The sequence below is a fragment of the Haemorhous mexicanus genome, chromosome 8 (assembly GCF_027477595.1).
Source record: "Haemorhous mexicanus isolate bHaeMex1 chromosome 8, bHaeMex1.pri, whole genome shotgun sequence".
In the NCBI taxonomy this organism is placed as follows: Eukaryota; Metazoa; Chordata; class Aves; order Passeriformes; family Fringillidae; genus Haemorhous; species Haemorhous mexicanus.
The window spans coordinates 17,961,320-17,983,770 of NC_082348.1; the positions used below are offsets into that span (position 1 = coordinate 17,961,320).

At 37.5% G+C, this 22,451-nt stretch overlaps 1 protein-coding gene across 12 annotated transcripts in view; it reads right to left on the reverse strand.

Moving 5' to 3' along the window:
• Positions 1-952: 952 nt before the first annotated feature.
• The window catches only part of COBLL1 (cordon-bleu WH2 repeat protein like 1), a 77,879-nt gene continuing 56,380 nt past the window's right edge, over positions 953-22,451 (reverse strand). For 10 of the 12 annotated variants that reach the window (XM_059852958.1, XM_059852960.1, XM_059852961.1 and 7 more), the window contains 7 exons: positions 18,449-18,593; positions 17,414-17,482; positions 12,596-12,854; positions 9,995-10,080; positions 7,046-8,664; positions 6,252-6,434; positions 953-3,535 (listed from right to left, as the gene is read on the reverse strand). In XM_059852958.1, the coding sequence (XP_059708941.1) occupies positions 3,449-3,535; positions 6,252-6,434; positions 7,046-8,664; positions 9,995-10,080; positions 12,596-12,854; positions 17,414-17,482; positions 18,449-18,593 (2,448 nt within the window). In that variant the 3' untranslated portion in view covers positions 953-3,448. The remainder of the gene's footprint in view (positions 3,536-6,251; positions 6,435-7,045; positions 8,665-9,994; positions 10,081-12,595; positions 12,855-17,413; positions 17,483-18,448; positions 18,594-22,451) is intronic. The other 2 variants (XM_059852957.1, XM_059852962.1) reach the window with 2 other exon arrangements.

Sequence of the window (22,451 nt, forward strand, 5' to 3'; positions counted from 1 at the left end):
CTTTTTCCTTGTTTCGGTATAGCAGAAGCATTGCAGACCTTTTGTCAACTTAAAACAGGATTCTAAGTGGCTCCAACTGAAAATGTTTGCTTTGGCTGGTAACAGCTACCTGAAATAAACAAAGTTAAAAGTATTAGGTGCTGTCATGTGTGATACCATGCTTCTTGACCACACCCACATAATTTCCATGTCTTCCTTGGAGATCGTCATGTCGTATGTTACAATTACAAGTAGCTGGAAAAACTCAGGCACTGATTACTTAATGTACATCTCAAAAATGGAGACACTGAGTGGCCCAGCACCTTGCAGCTGCAAAGTATGAGAGCTTTTACCTTGGACTTATAGCCTTTAGCCACAAGAATATTTCCAAAAGTTGTCTGGTGATGCTGTCCCAGCAAAACTGCTCCCTTCTCCATCTGTAGTCTTAATTTTATTCTTCTGTAGAATAAACTTAAAAATATGTCTTCTATAATAGCTAACAAGATCATTTTTGCTACCTAACTCCTTGCTTTGCCAGCCCTCCATAACTAGAAAGCCCTGGAGTCTGAACTGTGCATGGTGGTGCTATGTGGATACCTGCTGCTTCTTCAAAGAACTGGTACCAGCAGGTTATAACGCACCTTCACTGGGGCCTGCTGTTTTGTCTGGACAATTACACTGACATTTCATTTACTATCCTTTCATTCCCAAACATTTTGACTGCCATGCAAAAGCAAGGAGACTCTAAGAAGTATGGTGTAACTAGATGTCTCCTGTTGGAAAACATCTGTGATACATGTTGTCCAAACTGTAAGCATTGTTGGGCTCAAAAAATAGTCTGTTTACCCTGCATGTAAGGTATCCACAACAAAAATTAAATGCTGTCTAGCTTGGGCTTGCAGTTACTAGAAACACTTACTTGTTACTTGAGCAGAAAAGTTTTTATGGTTGAATAATGAATAAACACATCAAGTTCATCAGCAAGAGTTCCTCTAGTAGACTTTAATAAAAGAGTGTAAGAAAAAAAAGCATCTGTAGAAATACAAGAGCAAGATTTAAAAATGTCTTACATATACATGTTGGAAGAAGAGGGAAAGAGAAAGTTTAGCTAAACAAAATTGCCAGCTAGTCACAAGTCTCATTGAAGAGTTTCACAGTACTATAGCATGTGTAGACATTTCAGCTAGTTATCAAGCAAGTTCAGTTACACAAAGAAGAAACCCTAAAATTCAAGCAAGGTGGTTTTAATCTCTGTTACATAAGATGATATTTGCCTTCAGGAGTTCACATGAAAAGGCAGTTTATTTTTAATATATGGGACTAAGAAACATACAGTAGTACAGTTTGTTGTCAAAACGAAAGAAAAGAACAAAGTATGGTTATTTGAACTTTCCCCAAAATAAGAAATTGGACTACGTTGATTTGTTCGAAGAAGTGAAACATCATATATATTTGTACTAGCACAGATGGAGATTACAATTATTTTATTAAATAACTTTGGTCACCTTGGCAGAGAATATCAACATTTGAAAAAAACCCTGTAACTCCCACACATCCAAAGTACAAGGAAAAGACTCTTTTCACAATGCAACCCCTTCTCTGGCAGTTTCAGATCAGCATGGTGTATAGGAATGCCTAAAACACAGACTTCAAATATCACAACGAGCACAGACTAGAATCCAGGGAGCAAGTTGCAATTTTCAAGTCTGTCCCTCAAGACACTGTGGAATCTAGAATGTAAGCCCCAGTTAGAAACTAGAAAAGCCCCTATATCTTTTATCTCACTATTTTCAGGTGAATGTTGAAACTTTCTTTTGCAGTGAGACCCTGAAACAGGTCTTTTGAACTACCCTGTGAGCTTCCCCCACCCTCAGAATGAACTCTTGATTGGAGGCAAGAACAAGGAAGTGGTAACACACATTGAAAAGGGACTAAGATACAGCAGAGAAAAAAGGAGAGAACAACCATGAAAAAATGTTCTTCAGATCTCTTTATGAATTTCTATTTACTCAAACATTCCTTAAAGGGTTTCAGCATTAAGTTAACACCATAACTTATAATTGGTAATTGAGTCTGTACTAGGAAAGTAATTAGACCTCTTTGAGATTATTGCACAAAAACCTGGCAGCAAACAATTTGAAAATGCACATATAGATCAGTTTCTGAAACAGTTACATAATGTTTCTAAAATACTATATATATATATATATATATATATATATATATATATATATAGTTAGGGAATAGAAACTAAATACCTAAATACAATTGCTTAATTTTAAATCAAGTCCAGCACAAAAATATTTTAATATGGCAAATACCCCAGGACTTGCTGCATGCATCCATCCATAATACCATAATATAGCTATTTCATCATGAGTGTGATCATATTTCCACCCCTCCCACAAAATGTATAATCTTGACAAGAAACTCAAAATAGATAAAATATAACGTCAAACATTTTCTTTTAATAGATATTCCTATTTTTGTATTTAATGCTTCATCTATAAATATGATATCTGACATAAGCATGATTTATGTGTTTTCGTGCTGTTTTTAGATTGAAATATATTAATAAGTCCAAAGCAGTTCCTTTTTTAGTTATACCTCTAGTGAAAAAAATATTCTATTTCATTAAGTATCAAAACTGGAATTTGTTTTTTATTAGTAAGTGACTATATGTTGATGGTTACTAAAAGATATAATTAGTTCACGAAAATTATTGCTTATCTGAGTGCTAGGTAAATACTATATACAGATATTTAAAGAGTAGTTGAGAAACATCATGTCATGCTACTGTTAAGAAAAGGTTTTGAGTATTACAAAAGTTTCCAATCATTTATGTCCTGATTTTTTTGTGTGTGTGCTACCAGGAAAAACAATTACAGGAAAGTTAAAAAAAATAATCCAAATACATATCCCAATTACTGTCTGCTAAGGGAACAAAAACATCTTTTTTTTTTTAGACAGGAACAAAGTATTGCATTGAATTAAGATTTCTACTAATTACAATTTTAATTTAATAAAGTAATATGGAGGCAGCATGTGGTATATTTAAGTTCATACAATCTGTTAAAGTAATACACAGTCGAATATTAATGATTTGATCTAAACCTTTTAAGTCGCTTCCAATCTGTAATTTCAGCATAGTGCTACATATTGTTCAGTCTTGAAGGCTAAAATCAAGAATCTTCAATTCTCATTCTGTCATAAGCAAAGCTCACCTACACCTTGTCTTAAAAATTTTTAGCAGCATAGTCAGCTTTATAAAGATAAAAAGGCAAAATATTACTATAATTTACATATTCTAATAATCTTTTCAAGGCATCAAAAGACCCAGCTTGAAATTGTTATTACCATTGACAAAAATATATTAACATATACTTGCATTTACACTTTCAAAAATTTGTAGTTAGTATTAAGGTGGCCTATGAAGCAGTAGTAAAGTGCAAAATATTTGGTATAATATCTAGGGATTAGCCTTAGCTTCTGTGGAACACAAAGGATTAAGCCTGGCTCGTCCATTGACAGCTATGGTGTTTGATGGAGGACCAACCTGGAGGCAGGGTGGGGGGAAAAAAATAAAGAAAAAACATATTAGAGAAACGTTAACTTAAATTTCCAGATTTTTATCTCTCTAATATGTTACACAATGTTATTTAATTTAGTGGTTTTCTCATTGCAATGGAAGACCTCCTATATGGTTTTTTAACTAAGCATATATTACACAGAATAGGAAACAGAACATTACTTAGAAACATATTTTTCCTCACTAAAAATTTCATGTATAATTATTCAAATGACACATAATTTTTAGTCCTTCTCCACACCTGGTTGTAAAGAAGTACTTGGAAAACGCCACTAAACCAAACATTTTTATTAAATATGAAACACACCTGATTTCTTACTAAATGTTCTAACACTTTATACCATGGTAATGTTTCTTTTATCAGAAGCAAACCATAACTTTTAGCAGAGGTAGCCAAAGCCTGATTTTCAGTGGAACTGCATAACCCAAGTGCACAGCTCCAACTGGAATTAATGGGAGCTGTAGATGCTCCACAGCCATGAGAGCCACATACCACAGCACACAGTTTACTAAACACAATGAAAACATTCTCAAGAGAAAAATCGTTAGAAAGAAACCTCACTTGACCCATTTTAGGTCAGTAATTACTGAGGGCCCTATTGAACAGGAAAGACCAGCAACACAAAAGGCCACAGATCTCAGCACTGCATACTCACAACATATTAAGTAAAACAGAAGGTGAAAAAAAATTAAAGAACCTGGCAAGTCGTGCCAGGATTTTATTTTTTAAGTTGCTCTCAGAGGTGCAAGAAGAGAGATTATGGTAAGAGGTAAATAGAAAAGCAAGTACCTGACAGACATCTCTCATTGTTCAAATGGATCAGATTATTACTCCTTTTCCTGACTGCAGCACGATACTGGAAGCTACGAGGTGTATGCATTCTAGAAATCCTCTCAATTCTCAAAAGCACTTTTGGGTGCAAATAACTTATTGATACAAAATGCTTCATTTCTCTGTCCCACTACTGCCAGTTCTCCATGTCAAACATAAAATGAGACCATGTTTTTATTAAATTTGCTGTAGGCCAAAAAAATCTCTTTCTGCTGTCAGACATACCTGTACCACAGCATATGCACTCTGGGAGTGAAAGAACAGCATGTACAATTTTATGCTTGGCAAAACTTCAGTGAGTTCTTCACTGCATTTTGTTTGTGTTCCAGGGGTTTTTTTAAGCCTGGTTCAGATTTCTGTGCTGCAGACTGCTCTTCTTTATGGTTACAGCTTCTTCATTATTATAATTTCTTCTTAAAAAGTACAGTCCTTTTATCACCCCAGTCTCAACATGTAATTTACTGACAAAGCACATCTCCCACCCACAGAAGAGAAAAACAGGGGAAAACCAATTTCAGTCATTATCTCTCTCCCCTTCCCCATGCCATTCTTGTACCTAGACTGATAAAGACTATATGGGCCAACTCTACACTAAGAACATTTCTATTAAAAAGAATGAATAAATGAATGAAGTGTCATATTATTCAGAATGCAATTATGCACTAGAAGAAAAAAAAAATCCTAAAAATATATGCAAATGAAATCCAAACAGTATTTCTGGTAGAACAGATTTTACCTCTAATGGATTTTGAGCAATACAGCGTTACCTTAATCTTATCCTGTTTTTAATATGGTTACTGACATGTAGGTAGAAGCAATTCTACAGTGTATTATATACCATTTTTACTGACTAGAGATCAAACCCTACTTGAGCATGCTTGCAACTTCTCTAGGAAACTCAGTCTTCCTATTCACTGTAGAAAGGATGGGAGATTTACAAGCCTCAGAGAGGCTGTTGCACTACTACACTGAAACAAAAACCTATGAAACAGAACGTTCCACTATCTGAACGTTCACTGTGAGATTTTGACCCGAGGGAATCAAAGACCTCCATCAAACAAACAAACAAAAATGTCCCTTGTATCCACCTACCACACAGGACTACGTTCTTTCATGTGGAAAAGGGAAGAAAAAAAAAAAACCTACTGAATTTCTTTGACCTTCTGCAATGAAAAATTTTTCCTCAAAACAGAATGCAAAATACTAATGTGAAGTCAAGAAAACGTTGTGAGACTATGATTTTCTGGTTGCAAAATTAAAACAGTACAGATTTTAGAAATGTAGACTGTTTTATCCAATGAGAGATAACGAGGTTAATTTTAGGAGAGAAAGTTTTAAACCAGGTAAGGAAGGTCTTCCAGGACTGTTGACAAAACATTGAGAAATATCTTAGTTATGATGCCTAACATATTAAGGACCTGATAAAGTGTAATAAATGGGAAAATTGTCTTCAGAATTGTGCGTTGTCTGCCTGCAAAAGGTTGCAGCCATGGTCTAGAAGAAAGCTGCTCAGGAGGTTTTTAAAGCCACACCATTTCAAACCATGTAAACACAAACAAGTCAGATTTATGGACAAGATACTTAATGATAACCTAAAGATTTTTATTTCATTTCAGGAAGGTTTTGATTACATTTGTACTGTATGAAAATACAGGCATTTGAAGCTCTGTGGGTGCATTCACCATTATTATGCAAAACTGACCCTCTTCCCCACCTCCCTTCCCATTGTTAGGAGACCTCTTGGCAGCAGTTTGTGCCAAAACTAACTGCTTTTAGAATCAGGCATTAGTATGGTAATTTTGAAGGAAGTACCATGAGTCCTTTGTTTTGGATGCAATGATGAAAACTCACCCTTTTCAATTTGGCAGCAGCTTCTCCAGAGCGGATTGCAGCCAGCAGGCTCTGGTGGATCTGTTCGGGGTCAACACGCGGGAGCGTCATCGCGGTTTGTCTCTTGGTGACAGGGCGTGGGTGGTCAGGGGAAGCACCTGACTGCGCCTGACTCTTCTGCTCACTATGCACATGGCTGCCTTTCTATAAAGGGAGGAAGTGGAAGGAAAAGAAGCCAAAAAGTTTTCATCTGAATTAGTTATAAATGGAAATCTGAAACAACCTGGCACAAGGTTGCATAGCAAACTGCTGCCATTCTAGTGTTTGCTTGGTTCGAGATTTCTGACATCAGCCACATTTCCAGCACAGCACACAGTTTCTCTCTCAAGTAATTATGCTAGCTCCATTCAAGTGTGCTTGTGGCATGACCACTTGAAGCCAAATGGATCATACCACTCAGAATTACATTTAAGAAACCAACACAAAGAACTATAAAGAACAAATTGTAAGCACTCCAAACATAAGTATTACACAGGATATGTGACTATTTAATTTACAGTTCTTTAAAGTAGGGGATGCTAATTATGGCAGGAAATAATTATTTCCAATCATCTGAATGATGTTGCTTTCATTTTTAACATTCCCTGTGTATTCCTGCACTTTATTATAATGCTGTGCTGCTGGTGGACACCAGGTGGACAGGGTGTTTTCCTTGCACAAATACATCACTTTCTGGCCAGGAAGCGGTTCAGAAACAAGCCTTTACATCAGTTGCACTGGATCCACAGTCAATTAGTATTAGAAATAAAGTTTACCTTATCCATTAGACTATTTTGTGACCCCGCTGTTATGGTCTGTAAGGAAGGACCTTTCACTTCAGGCATGGAGGTAGCTGAGGAGAATCCAGCTGCCAAAGGGACAGAAGAGTGTTCCACTGGAAATTCCTCTCTCAGCGCCTGGCTAGTGATCGTACGCGTCTTATTGAATGATTGTGACCTTTTGACAGCAGATGAGACAGCAAGAGCAAAAGGGGATGGTCTTGAGCTGGAGTATGGCTTTGGAACTGCAAAATTTCTGAGAGTTCTTAGATTCAGTGGTGCTGGAGGACAGGAGGGAACATTTAAAGGCTTATTGCTTTTAACAGGAGAAGTGGAAGACTCAGTGATTTTTCCATCATCAACTTTTTCTTGATCTGCAGGAGGAGAGGGAGTACTTGCTTTTTGTAAAGCCAAAGAAGTCAAATCAGGTGATGAGATTTTTTTACCCATCTCTGTATTCTTAACTTCATTTTGAATTGAATTAGGAGCACAAACTGTGCTTCTGGCAACCGCAGATGTCACATAGTGACCTGACGCTCTTCGCTGCATCTGCAGATAAAAAGAACTAGGCTTCATTGTAGGACTTAATGGACTTGATGCATTTGACTTGTCCTCTGTCTCAGAAGAAGCATTTGTATTATCCAAGTTTAGCATCAGTGGGACAGGCTGCCTGAAAGACTCTCTTTCCATCTGGTTGCTCTCAGTAGCAATCTCAGCTCCAGAGGTCACAGTATGTTCAGAAATGCTGTTCACCCTCTGCAGCAGACCATTTGCTGCTGCAGATTCATTTTGTGACCCAACCTGTAAAGGACCCACACTTTTTGACAGATGAGGAATTTCAGTTTGCACTATGAATTCTTTGGGGCCTTCCAAAGTAGATACCTCTTGATCCTTATGATCTGACAGAACTTCTGATTCCCAGCTCTTCATCATTTCTAAGAATTTTGGAGGCACTATCTTATAAGTAGTCATCCCAATTTTTGGTATGTAATCCCTTGTAATTTCATTAGCAGGTTTGGGTTTAGATTTGGTGTCCTGTCTATAAAAAGGCTGACCTTTTACAGGAGAATCATCTGGAGTTTCAGCAGTTATTTCTGGTGAAGCAAAATCACTGCCATTTATATAGATGTGACTCTGGTCTTTTATTGGAATTACTTTTTTATGAGAAATTTCTTGTGTCTCAAGATTTTGTTCTATTGAAGTATCTTCACTCTCTTGATGCATTCCATGCATCACTTGAGCAAGGGAGTTGTTCTTATCTCTGTGGTGTTGAGGAACCAGTTCACTAAATGTGGATGATTCAACACCCTGAGGATCAGTAATTTCCTTCTGTGCAGTCCTTCCCAAATTGCTATCCAAAGTCTGGATTCCAACATCCTGAGTTTTTACTGTGTCCAAGCCAGTTGCATTTGTTTTGCCATCTTGCTTTTCTGAAATCAGTAGAGGATAATTCCTATGACTTACAGAGATGTCATTTTTACATGCCTGGCAGTTTGATAGTCTGTCAACTTCAAGCTTGTTATTCCCTCCAAAATCTACTGTTTGAATTTCGGCTGTCTGAAATTCTTTCCCTTCTTCTGTTGTTGGAAGGAGTTGTGCATCACTGCGATCTTTAAGTTAAAGAAAGATTCCAAAATTAATATAAATGCCAAAAAGATTCAAGCTTCCTTTTTACATCATGAAGCTCTGCATCCAGTGTATTTAGTAACAATTACTAGCTTCTCATTGATGCTAATATTTCCCATAACCCTTTTAAAGATATATTTGTATTTGACTAATATTGTCAAATAATTGTATCCTAACTCAAGTATTCTTCCTTAATAAACAGGTTACAGATGCCATGCATCGACTTAATAGAAAAAACTATTCCACAACAATTATAAAAGTGCTAATGAATTACAGTTCATTTTATGGGCATCAGTGACTCAAGAGCTCAAGGACTATTCAATGATGCAGTTTTTATTTAGTTCCACACATTAAAACTTAAGAACAGAAGCCACAAATGTTACAAATCTTGTAAACTACACCTTATGTATTTGTACAAGACAACAATCAAAAAACACAAGCAATGGACGTGAGCAATTTGCCAAACCTATTTTTCCTATCCTTTAGTTGGTCTGATAATTCAATTTTCTACCCCTGGACTAAACATGTGATCATCTCCCAAACACGTGAATATTTTAGTCAAATTGTTTTAAACACAATATTGGTAAAAATTAAATTTTTCAGGAATAGTCATGGGGAGTGGTATTTTGTAGGGGGAAAAAAAGCTTCATTTCATGTATGCTATAAAATGGTAGTTAAAATTTATATCACATATAAACAGGACTTGTGTTATGATTTATTAACAGAGGTGCACTGAGTATAAAAGACTATAGAAGGCCTAATATATAAATCTGAAAATCAGTGTCACAAAAGAGCAAAATAAATCAGTCAGGCCACTAAATCCACAGAGAAATTTATGACCCATTAGATGCACAGGATGTCGTCATTTTGTTTCAGATCAGTGTGTCACTTTCTTTTATTTGTGCTTTAAAATATTTGCATTTTCATGCAGAAAACTCACCCTAATTTCATAAGCAAAGAACAACTGATGGCTTCTTCTTCTTCCCCAGTGGGATGTGGCAGCCATGTCACCCCAGGGCAGGATTGCCTTTGTGTCCAGCCTTCCCCCTCCTCAGCACTATCCCACCCACACCATCCTATAACAGCACAATGCAGCTTTGACTACTGCTAAAACAAAAATACATTAAAAACAAACCCAAAAAAACCCCAAACTGCAGCCAATTCTTGCCACCTCATCTCAAAGAAAATACACTAGAGCTAGAGGAAGTGTAAAGAAAATAATCTGATTATAACAATCCAAGAGTTGATTATATAGTCATTTCTTCAAAGGAATAGGAAAATTCAAGCTTCAAGTATTAACGACAAGTAGAAACTACTCACCAACAGTTTTATTTTGATCTAAAATTTTAAGCTTCCTGTCTGTTTGAAATCCAGCATCCTCACTGCTTATCTTAGTCTGTAGTCCTCTGCAAAGCACAACAGTACATTAAATATGCTGGTATCATTCATTTCAGTAAACACAAGGAATGATGCAAGAGAACTGGCAATATTCTCCAAGCGAACTGGCAATATTCTCCAAACACAGATGGACAAAACAGAATTGCTCTGCCAAACACTGGAATACTCAACAGAATCGATTAAAAGAAGAAAAAGAAGAAAAAAAAAAAAAAAAAGAGGAAATGCTGCCATGATATTTTACCAAAATGACATGCAGCTCCACTTGCTTCTGTGTAAGCAGATGATCAGTCTCCCCTTGTCTTCTCCCCCTTCTTTTGTTTACATGTGCAGTTTGAACAACCCACTTCCCAATAGCAACTCCATTCCAGTGAAGCCACAATGGTTCTTCACTCATATAGTGTTCTGACACTCCCAATCTAAAATGTGTCCCTGACTTTGTCCCCACCATGCTGCATGAGACACTGAGTATGAACACATGAACTGAGCAGTACAGGCTTCTCACAGTAGTCCCTTTCAAGAAATACCTTGAGAACAGCAAAGAAACACATATACAACATGTTACTTTCATTCTAAACATCTTGGAAAATGTGCAATATCTATTTTCCTCATTTTGTGGGGGACAAGAGAACTGCAAAAATTCAGAATAAAAACGTCGTATTTCTGGGGGTGGGGGGGAATATTAAGTCCTTGGCTTCAAAAGGTAAATGAAAAAGGCAAAAATACTTAAAAATTTCTTGATATAATGTTATTAAAACTCCAAACTTTATTCAAGGTATTTTTATAATATGTAGTTAGAACTACTGGCATTATGAATATTCCAAATTATTTACCACATCAAATGCATTAGTTGTCAGAACCAGCGCCTTGAGCTGACAAAACTGCTTTGAATCATTTAAAATTATACATTTCTCAATAACCATCCGTGCTCGTGCTGTCTGTATAGTCCCAAACACACTCTAAGTGTCCCATAAACTGCTGAACAGGAGCATGTGCTCTCAAAATTATTGCTAGAAGAATGTTAAAGCTCAGTCCTGCACTCTGTTCTCTTGCTTAGCTCCATTCCTTTTAACAGAGCTGGGTGACTGAGCTAAAACTATTAACAGGCTGAACTAGATTTTTAATAGGAATCAAAAAAAAAAAAAAAATCAAATCAAAACCCACCAAACTCAAAAGCCACAAAACACCATGGAGTACCATTACAGAAATTAGTGGTTTTGACTGGAATATTTTGCATGTATCCCAGGCTGGATTAAAAAGAAACACTTCTCAAAGTAAATAGATCTTTTTACGTAAGATCAAAATTATCTGAAGTTTTCCAGAAATATAATGTCAGAGAAACCCCACTCCTCAATTCCCAAGATATTTCAGGAAGAAACTGCCAAACTCTAAAGCCAGAGTGCAGTACCTTCTACCTGATCATCACCAGGCATGAAAGACATGAAAGGTTCCTACCAACTCATAGGGTAGAAGGGAAAGAAAAATCCCCTGGACAATTAGGAAACTGGCCTAATAAAACAGGCCTGACAAATGGCAAATTCAAGACAATTTATTAGATCCATAAAGAGCAGAAACACCCAAGCAACTGGGACAATGTTCACCAGGACAGAGTATCACAGATTTTTGCAAAGCCACATTTGGCCTTGGACTGACAAAAACGTCCCTTCAAATACAAGTTAAATCTCTCTTTACTACCTTGAAAGTTCTTGGCTACCAGGGCAGTCACACATTTTGGCTTCAGTACAATAATCAAAATAGTTCTTTCAATTTAATTTGGGAACAGTAGCCAGCTTAGTTGCCCCAGGGAACAGAGAAATAGTGAATTACATTAACACAATGGGACTTCTCTGGACAATCAACATTTATTTCAAGCAGGCACTAACTCATGTTGGAAACCTGCTGAGTCAGGTAGTTTAACAAACATGCTGAAGGGCAAAGGTACAGCATCACCAGAAGGGAAAAAGAGCAGTTAAGGAGACTAATGTGTTTATTCTTTAAAAAAGCTGAATTAACTTGTTTTCCTGAGAGCAAATGGATTGAGACAGGTCAAGACCACATGTAAGGAAAAGAAAAAATAAAAATTAAAGCCAAAACAAATATGCAAGCAATAAGAATCATGCCCAAAAGAACAGAAATGGCTGCTGTATCCATTTTTCCCCATCTGCAAGAATGAATTTGTACATTTTCATTTAACTAATCAATCCAATTTTTTTTTCAGCATTCTGCTCTAGTAAATACACTGGGCATTTTAGAACTGGGTTCAGGTTTTCTGGGCTCCAGCTGTTTGAGTAGTAAGGAAAGGGAAGATTAAACAGAGCTGCAGAACACTTCATTGTCATTTTTGTTGAAAAGCTGCATGAATTACTGTGCACAGAAGAGTGCTACAATGAAAGCAAAGCATATTAAAGCTCATTCCTCTCTCACAATTCTCTATTCTGTGCTTCACAATGAAACAGCACTCTGCATTTTATTTGCCACCCCCATTGTCCCCCCAATGCTCCTTTCTTTGTCACAAAACGTACTTACTTGCCATCTGTGCTCATATTTTCTTGTTTTTCTTCCCTGAAGCTTTGCGAGTTGTCTGTGGGAACACTGCCAGGAGCAGGAGCTGATGAAGCAGGATCATTTTTGTCATTTCCCAGGGATACCTCAGCAGAGATGAAGGCTGCAGTAACCTCTCCTATCCCAGGAGAGGTGTTGGTACTTCCACTGTCCTCTCCCTGTTGCACACCTATTTCCTCCCTTTCATCAATCTCCTCCAGGTTATGTTCTGAGCTCCTTACATCTACAGTCACAAAAGAAAGAAAAATAAAGTAAAAATACCTTCAAACCAACAAAACTCAAACCAACCCACAGCTCTCAATGGAGGTTATAGATTAAAAGGGACTATTTAAGGCAGTCTAAATAGTTTGAAGAAGGAAAACAGATTTCCACCCCCCCACACAATTCTGGTAAATTTAAAAAATAATTTAAAATTTAAGAGATCCATTCAATCTTCACAGAATTCTCTGGTTCTTTTCAATTCTATTGACACAAGAATATGCTGATCACCATGCTACTGTCCATCTGGTTCGGTATCTGTACCTATTGTAAAACATTTTTCAGGTTTAACCCAAGTATTGAATTAAGATTGTTACATATATTTTCATTTATCTCATAACCCCAAATTTCATGGAGGTAGACAGTTGCTTTTACCCAGACTTCTTGTACTTCCATTAGCTCTCCAGTGAGTTTTAAAACACACAGTTCCTCTATATCAGAGTAGAAACGTTCAAGAAGTAAAGAGTAACCAAAATACCAATTTTGCCCATGGTTTGAACAAGTTTTACCATCACTATGAAAAATTTCCCATAACCATCCTAAGTGTATTAAAGTGTCCTGTGCAGTGCTTCATGTTACAGTACAAAAATAAAGTTCATAGAAAAGTGCTAATCCGTTAAAATACTGACATTTGCAGCCAGAGAACAGTTCAACTAAAAGGTTGAGTTGCTGGATTACAACACAGATAAATCAGTGTACTACAGGGACTCCTACAGGTTTACTAGTCATAAGGGCCTTCTCTTCCTTTCATTGTCCATCAAGCTCTTTTCCACCTAGGGAACACTCATACCCAGCAGCCTCTTACTTTGGGGCATCATTTTGGTGATGGCAGTATCATTTCATGTGTGACAAGTTAAACAGACATCTGCCAAAATGAAAAAACAAAGCGTAACAGGATGTGAGCAAACATTGAACTGGCTGAGATTATCCCACAGCCCATCAGGGGCTCTCTAGAACATTGCCTCCTTCACTGGTGACACCTATTATGCCGTGGGCCTGAGCCATCACCGACGACAGGAACAAAGACTGAGATTTTCAGACTAAATGCTCTATGGAAACCTGAAATAGACAACAAAGAAGAGACAGGACTTCTGACAAGAGAAATGGAAGCATTCTGGAGCTGCTATGGCTTTGTGCCCAGGCACTGCTGGCATTTCTCTGCTGCTTTTCCTCTGGAGAGGAGTGCAACAAAGGCTGAGTTGTAGCTATACTCCTGGGATAGAAACTTAGCCTGGGTTGGTAGGAGACATTCCTGACATTCCTGCTATGTGAAAGTCTGTTCTTTGCTGTGCTAGAAACACTTCCAAGCATTGGGGTCAACTAACCTGACCTACAAATGGATAATACCAAACAAAAACAGCCCTCACACTTCTTAAGAAATGCTCTACCTCATCTGTCAGCATAAGATCAGCCCTGCTTGCTAGTGGATTTTCATCTGTTACTGGGTCTGGTTCCAGGCCTGGGCCATCACTGCTGCAGGAGAATAAAACCTGAATACATTTGAACACAAACAACATTTAAAAGCCATCCTTCACTTACGTCATGCAGGTAAATCCCTAGGGAAGCACTTCAGATTCTGATTTGTTTCCAAACCCTCACTCTATAGCTTTTACATGCAACATATTGCCAGGAAGAACTTACAGCAATACTGGCTACATACTGTTGCCTTACAGCTTATACACCTTATCCGTAGTTCCATATGTAATATAAATTGCATTTCTACCAGCATATGGTTTATTCTCTTGGAACATTAGTCACTGGGTTTTACGTAGCCCTAAACCAATTTAGCTAGAGTTACAGTGTGTCACTGTGAAGGCAGATCTATAGATAAGTACACACACGTATATACATACACACACACACACACACCACCCTGATGACTGAGATACCAACTCCAAGTCTCCTTTGAGCTGTAAGAATACCCCATGCCCAGCAGAAAACAGGCTGGTGCTACTCTGTGAGCTTTGCAGCACAGAGCTCTCATAAGCACCAGAGCTGGAGAGCCTGACTACCATCATGCAAATCTGCTCTTGACTCTACAGCCCCTAAAAAGGTGCTTAGGAAATACTGAAATCAATAGGATTATATCAAGGGATTTGTTTGATGGAAATTTTTCTAAAAATCTCTGATTTCAAAATTCATTTTGAATACTGTTTTACTGTCTTCCCTAGAAAAATAAAGACTAAGCATTAATTAAACTTTGGGAAGGTGAACAAAAATCATAATTGATAAAGAGAATTGCTGTTTATAGTCCCAAATGTTCACATTACTTCTCCATCAATGCTTATTCTAGTAGATGTGTGTCTTTAAACTACTTTTGTCAAGGTGCACACTGTTTTTACACCATGGGAAAACTGTCATTTCACAAGAGAAATGTTGCCTATTCCATACTATATAATGTATATGTGTCTAAGTAGTGCATGGCTAACAGACACCAAATTGAACATTGCAGTGGTTCAGTGGTCACAGCTGAACAAAAACTCACAATGCTTCCCAGATGCCTGACAATCAAAGCAGGATTAATCCAAATGGAAGAACTCCTGGGTTTTGCTAAAGTTAAAATTATGTCCAACTTTACAATTTAAGTGATACTGAACTATTTTATCCATTTAAAACAATACCCAAACAGAGATAATTTTCAGACTAGGAACAGGACAGGTGCACTGCATCTGATTTTGCTGCAGGTTAATATTGTTCCTCTTAGCATGAGGGGCTTTGCTAAAAGGACCCTTTATACACAGGCCTCATGACAGTTTCAGAGATGCCACCAGAGAGCAGCAGTATCCCATGAGAAAAAAAAGAGGCAATGAAGCTGTGCTATGTGACTTATATGTACATGAAAAAAAAAACTGCACTACATTAAGTCTTCAGCAAAGGACACTGCATGAAGACACGAGGAAAACTAGAGACTGAAGATTGTCACTTCCTGCAAAGTTTACCTGCAAAGGTAAATCCAAGGGCTCAACATAGACTGCCCTAAGCCCAGTAAGGATGATTACCTTTTACTATTTCTTTCTATTACAGCTTAAATTACAATATTTAATTACAGAACTCAAATGCCTCAAGCAGAAATTTCTAAATCTATGGAAAAATAAACAAGCCATTTCTTTGAAGTTCAGGGTTGTTTATCTACACAGCACTTGTTCATTACTGTGATGGGAAAGGCAAAAATTCTAGCACAGATCAACAATCTTAAGACAAACAAGTACAAGAAAACAAAAAACTTGATTTAAAATCACAGTATGATAAACTTGCTCATCTTAAACCCATTGCATTTGGATGGACAGTTTTCAACACACAAAATTCAGTGATAACAAACAAACAAACCACTCACTCAGAATTGATTATTCTCTTTCATCTGCTGCAACAGCTAAGACAAGGAAAGGTTACAGCTTTGTGATATCTTCAACCCAAGACTCCACAGTATAGGTTCACACTCCCATTTAGTACGTTACATATTGTTTCTAATTAATGTATTTTTCAATAATTTACGTAAAATTGCCCTAAACACAAACCAAGCACAAGTTTACTGATTCCTCCCCCTTTGCCAGAGACCTAGCATCCTAGCAGATGACTTTCAGCTCTTGTGGTACATTTTTGTTTTACCACTCCAAACAATTTGACTGCATCCAGAATAAAACAGCTGGAAAGCTGCTTAAAAATTCCTGTCAACTAGCACAGTAACTGAGTACTTAGCCTCATATAATGACAGTGGCACTCCAAAGGCTTAGCATTTATATACTTCATTCTTATTAAATTCATTGAAGAGTTATTTTTTCAGACTGCACTGGCACTGATTATTCTAAAAACTTTTGCAAATTTTAGAAGACTTCTAGATGTTGTATACTGTAACTGAACCCCACAGTCTGGTGCTTACAAACAACAGTATTTCACAGTACAAACTGCATAAATTTAAAAAAGCATTATGTTCAGCAGCTAAATAATTGTATTTTAAACAGTTATACTTTCATAAATCACATTTTTTGCCATAACACCCAACAAATAATTTAATGTACAAACACTATTTATGCATTCAGTTTAGATTTACAACTTATGTTTTCAAAGGCTGTTCAGATGCCAACCAAAAGCCAGGCACAGATTTGCTCCTGCCCCTATGTTATGCAGGTCAAGGGCAGCACAAGGCAGAGTTCTAAAAACAACACTGGGCTAAAGCTTTTGAAAAGCTTGTTACAAGGTACCAAAAAAAAAATCACAGAATTTCTGGATAGTTCTTTTCTGTAACTTGTAAGGAAGGAGAGAAATCAGGGATAATGTTTCGTTCATTAAATGTAAAGCACAGACAGCAATACAAAATATATTGTTTTTGTGTTAGTAGACCACAAAGGTAAAACATTCTTATTTTAGAAAGCCACATTTCTACTTCAAAGGAAAACTTACTTGATCTGAAGCACTAAAACTAGTTCTATATTTATGACACATCTATAGTACAGTAGTTTATTGTTATGAATTATCGTAACTTGCTATGAAGTAAATTTTATCAGTACTTTTGTAGAAACAACCAACCTGTTTCGGGCTGCATTTCAGTGGCTCTTCCTTCCACTTTAGTGGAGGCTGATTCTGTTGACTCTGTTACTGCAAAAAGTGAAGCAACAACCTTTACCACCTCTCAGTTTCAGCACCAAAAAAAGTTCTAAATAAAATGTTAGATTGTGGTCATATAAACAAAGTGATTTCTTCAAGAAACTCCTCTGAAACAATTAGTTCTCATTGTCACATTTTCCAGATATGTTAATCTCAACTCTTAGGTATTTTTGAACCAGAAAACTGAATTTCTGATCGAACAGAAGAATTGTAAAAAAACAAGCGGACATTCTCTATGATTTTTCTAGTCACTCCATTTGCTGTTATACTCTCTCTGATCCAGAGTAGCTAATCTTTTCTCCCCACCCCAAGCAGTCCACCTGAGTAACATAAACCCAATTCTCTACTTAACCTAACTATAATTAATTTGGTGTTGTCTGGGGTTTTTTCTCTGATCTGCATGCTCTAAATACCCCTCTTTCTCACACTTACGGGAAAATAACTGAAGATTGATGAGGAGGACTGTAAACATACTCAAGTGACTTGCAGTAGGGATGCAAAACGCCACATATATGATATTAATTGCTTTTTAATCTTGTGTGTTTGACAAGTGGAACACCTGTGTTCAGATAACATAGGCCTGTGATTAGACTTACAAGGCATCTTATGAGACCTGCTGGAGATTCCTGCCCAGCTGTGGGTAAGATCAAAGCACTGTGGTTAATACACCTGTGTGAATCCCTGACACAGAGGAAGGGAGCAGGTTTGGCAATCGCCTGGCACGGACTGAGCTCTGCGGTGCCGGTGTTCCCACCTGGGTTCCCACCTGGGCACCTCCACCTGGGCGCTGCTCCCAGGCTTCCCTGGCTGGTGAGGTAACACAAATAAATGCCTTCTTTGCGTCGGCACTTTTGTGGTTGCTCACTTGAGGTTCTGATCTCACAAGGTGGCGGTACCTTAATGCTTAGCCAGCTATACTTTCTGTTGCCTTCCAATTAAACAGCATAAAAAGATTACCAGGCTCATTACTGCTTTCACTTTGATCTTCTGGCGCTCTGGAGGGTGGCAAGGGCGCCTTGCGCTTCATCCTGCGCAGCGAGGAGTTCACGGCAGCGGTGTCACTGAGCGGCAGGGAACCTTTCCGCACCAATCCTGCAGCGCCCTGCCGAGGGAGACAGGGCAGGAAGATTATTAGCAGTCAGTGGAAAACAGTGAAATAGCTCCAGTAATTATTCTCCAAAAGTATTTATAATATTCATTTGGGAAAGAGAGAACGCATTACCAAATGTATTGTGTTTTTCATCTTAATTCCTCCAAGGAGTTGGTTTTAAAAAAAAGATTTTCTCGAGTAATTGAATATATTCACAGATGTGCAACGTAGAGCAATAAAAGAAAATCAGTTGTTACACAGAGTCTAAAAGATAATTTGAATTTTTTATGCCCAAAGGCTATTCTACAAACCCAAAATAAATCTTTTCTAAAAGTAGCTAAAATCATTGTGGAAAGAAGTTTCCTACTACAACGACATAACACAGTGTTTCCTTCTCCATTCTTTCAACAGAAGTCCTAACTGGCCTGTATGCATAATTAATATGAATTTCTTTCCCTCCTTGATATACCTGAACTTTCATAAAAATTTTTAGAATGCCTGATTTCAAAACTTATCAAGTACAACTGTCTTAGAATATTTAACAAAGTTAAATTTAGCAAGTTCCAAAAAAAATTATAGTACCTACTGATGTTACAGCATAGTAATGTCCTCATTATGGTAGCAAAAGTAAAAAATCTTAATTCACAAGTAATCAAAACAATATAAAAATGGACAAAAGATACCTGCTGAAGACCTCATATTTTTATGATATAGCAGTCCAGTTGCATTTTAAGCTGGTTTTAGAAACACGTTCTCTGTCTCAGAAAGACAGTGGTTATAAATTTGCCTGCCATTCTTAACTACAGTTTGCCTTATGCTGAAGAAAATGACATCCACATCTACTGGACAGAAAATGTTCAGGATCTCAGCAATAAAGGAATGCATTTTGGAACTGGTCTCAGCAGCCTGTTTCTGTAGTAATTCTGATTCCTATCACTTGTCTACTCAACAATAAAATAAAATCCTGCAGTGACATTCATTTCTGTCTAGGATCCACACAGCAGTTGGGTGTGGGGTCATCTCCAGAGAACTTCTCTATGCTTCAATTAACCAGCCTGCTTCACAAAGCACAATATCAAGGAACAGAGAAGGCATAAAGACGCCCACATATTCTTGTTTCACTGACAATCCTTTCAAAAAACATCAGACAAAAGAATTGTTGACCGTGTCAATTTCCATGGAAAAAGCTTATCATTTAGAAAGCTACCACTGAACAAATATCCAAAGATTCCACAGTAAGTGGGATATTAAAGACCAAAAGCTACAGCATTTGCTTGTATACAATCAAATCTATAAAGAAAAAGACAACAGAAAAGATACTGTCACAAGGTGTCATCCGTCAGGCAGTGTTTGGCATCTCCCATGAGATTGCAGTAAAATACATGAATGGATGAACAGGGCTTTGAATGAAAAACTATCCTCTGAGCCACCCTGGGCACCCTCAGTCATCTGCTTTGTCCCACCCAATACCAGGTACAACAGAGCCACTGCACCATAAGGAGCACCACTGCCCAAAAATGTACACACAATTCTACCCACCCCTCGAATGCCAAAGCAAGTAACTCAAACCTTTCACAGCAAAGCAAGAGTCAGGGTTTAAGGGAGAAAACACAAAGCACAAAGTGAAATCTTCTTTTAAGAACACCAGAGGATAGGAACACAGCGCTCCTAATTAAAAATACTTGCATGCTTGAGTAGCTTTTAAACAAGTCAGTTTCTAGATTAAAATGTCACACAACAAAAAACACTTTAGACTTTTATAATTTCTTATTCACACTCCAAAATAGTTCTTCAAAAGTAAAAATAATTAATAGTATTTGGCCTTTATTCAGGAGGGGATATCAAATACAATATTATTTCCCCAAATGAGGATTTTTTTTCTTGCTGAAGTATTTCCTCCTTAGAGTTGGGCAGCTGTGTTTGTCGGCTCTCTGGCAGCTGTGCTCAGGCTGCAGCCCCTCTGCTCTGCACAAAGCCACACTTCCCTGTTCCAAGGTCTGCACCTCCCGTGCTGCACGCAGGCTCCCCCAGCGACTCGGCTGGCTCTGAGCTCTGCGCGCGCGCTCGGCTGAGCAGATGTCACCAGAGTTCCCTTCTGCACACAACAAGTGTGTGTGTGGGGAGGGGGGGAAATGTTCTCAGCATAAGAGCACAAATGCTACTAGAAGATTTTTATAAGCCTTTCTACTGCCCTTTGCATCCAAAGAAACAATTTGCAAAGAGAGATTTCAAGAAAGTACTAAATGTTCCAGTTAAGGTTCAAGTGTTGAACAGATTTTCTCAGGAATTATTCAACATATGAATATTAAGAGCTTTCAAATCCTAACAAAGGCTGTAATGTGAAAACAGTACTTTAAACAGATGGAAAAAAAATAAAATTATGTTATTAAGACATATCTGACAAAGCTTTGGAATATACATCTGGGTGTTCATGTGGCATACCAACTGCCTATGATAACCAGTGCTTTATCAGTTACATTTAAATTAAAATTCTTGTTAGGATCACAAAAGTAATTAACAGTGTTTATGCAGAAACACCAGTGAACTCTGTTGTAACTTCTATAACATATGCAGGAGTTCTGCTTTTAACACCATACACCCTCTTCATCCTGCAACAAGCAAGGGTGGATATGAAAACTTTTTAGTCTCAAAGTTGGCACCAAATCCCACCCAAAGCTAACACTAGTGGATGCCAGTACTTCCCAAGTTCCAGCCTCTGTAAGCAGCGGCAGACATAGTGCCTTGTCCTTCTTTTTATTTCAAAAAAAGCAAATAAAGGTAATCAAGGCACAGTAATTTTGAAGCTGCAATGGAAGCAAAAAACCAAAAAGCATTTGAAAATGAATACAGTGGTATGGGGCATTTCAGTGTGCTGGAAAGCCTACCTCATACCAAGGGTCACTAGACAGAGATTTTCATATCACCACATCCTACCTCTTTTGCTCCATACACACCTATGTTTAACAGAGAAATACTTAAACTTATCCTAAGTACTACAAAGGAAGTAATATACCCCTGATCTATTGGAAAGAAAAGACATAGAGAATATATTTGAAGAAACTCAGCTGGTGATATTCTGTCCAAAAAACCAATATGACTATTTTCTCCTAGGATTTATCTTGCTGGTAGAGAAGCAAATACAGTAAAGGAGTAAAGTTATCCATCTGATATACTGAAAAGTGGATGCATTCAATATTCATCACCAATTCTGAAACATTTAAGAAAAATATCAGATTATCTTCATGCAAATTTCAGGTAGTCCTGAGCACTCTCTACCCTGGTTCTACCCAAAACTTCCCTGATGCCCATAGTGCTCAATGCACCATTGCCCAACTTCTCCTTTAAAGAGCTGACCACCAAGCTGCAGGCAAACAAGCCTCTGGTGTAGTTTCTTCAGCATGGAACTCACCCCTCACAGAAACCCTAACTAAGCTGCCCTGTGACAATGGCTAAAAGAATCTTTTTAGAAATACGTTATAGTTTAGTTGCTTCCCACCCTTCCCCCATTCTCCCATCTTCTTCCCTTTCTTTTTTAAGAGGTAGCTTGGAAATTTAGATTTCTTTAAGAGCCAGGGTTGTGTAAGTAACAGCAATTTGTATTTCTAGAGTTGAGAAGTTCTATTCATTATTTTAAACTGTAAAAGTTTTAACTAAAAATCTTCACTTGTTCCTAACCAAGCTTAGGTTACACATGCTCCTAATAATAACTGTAGACAGGGTAAGGAGAGAAACATTAATGGGATAAAATGCAGATGTATCAGTCTCGCTTTTATAAATAAAGCAGTAGGAAGAAAATCAGTTGTGGCATTTTGGGCATAAGAAAATACTTTTCTTTTAAAGAAGTGTTATTACTAAAAAATTGTAACCACT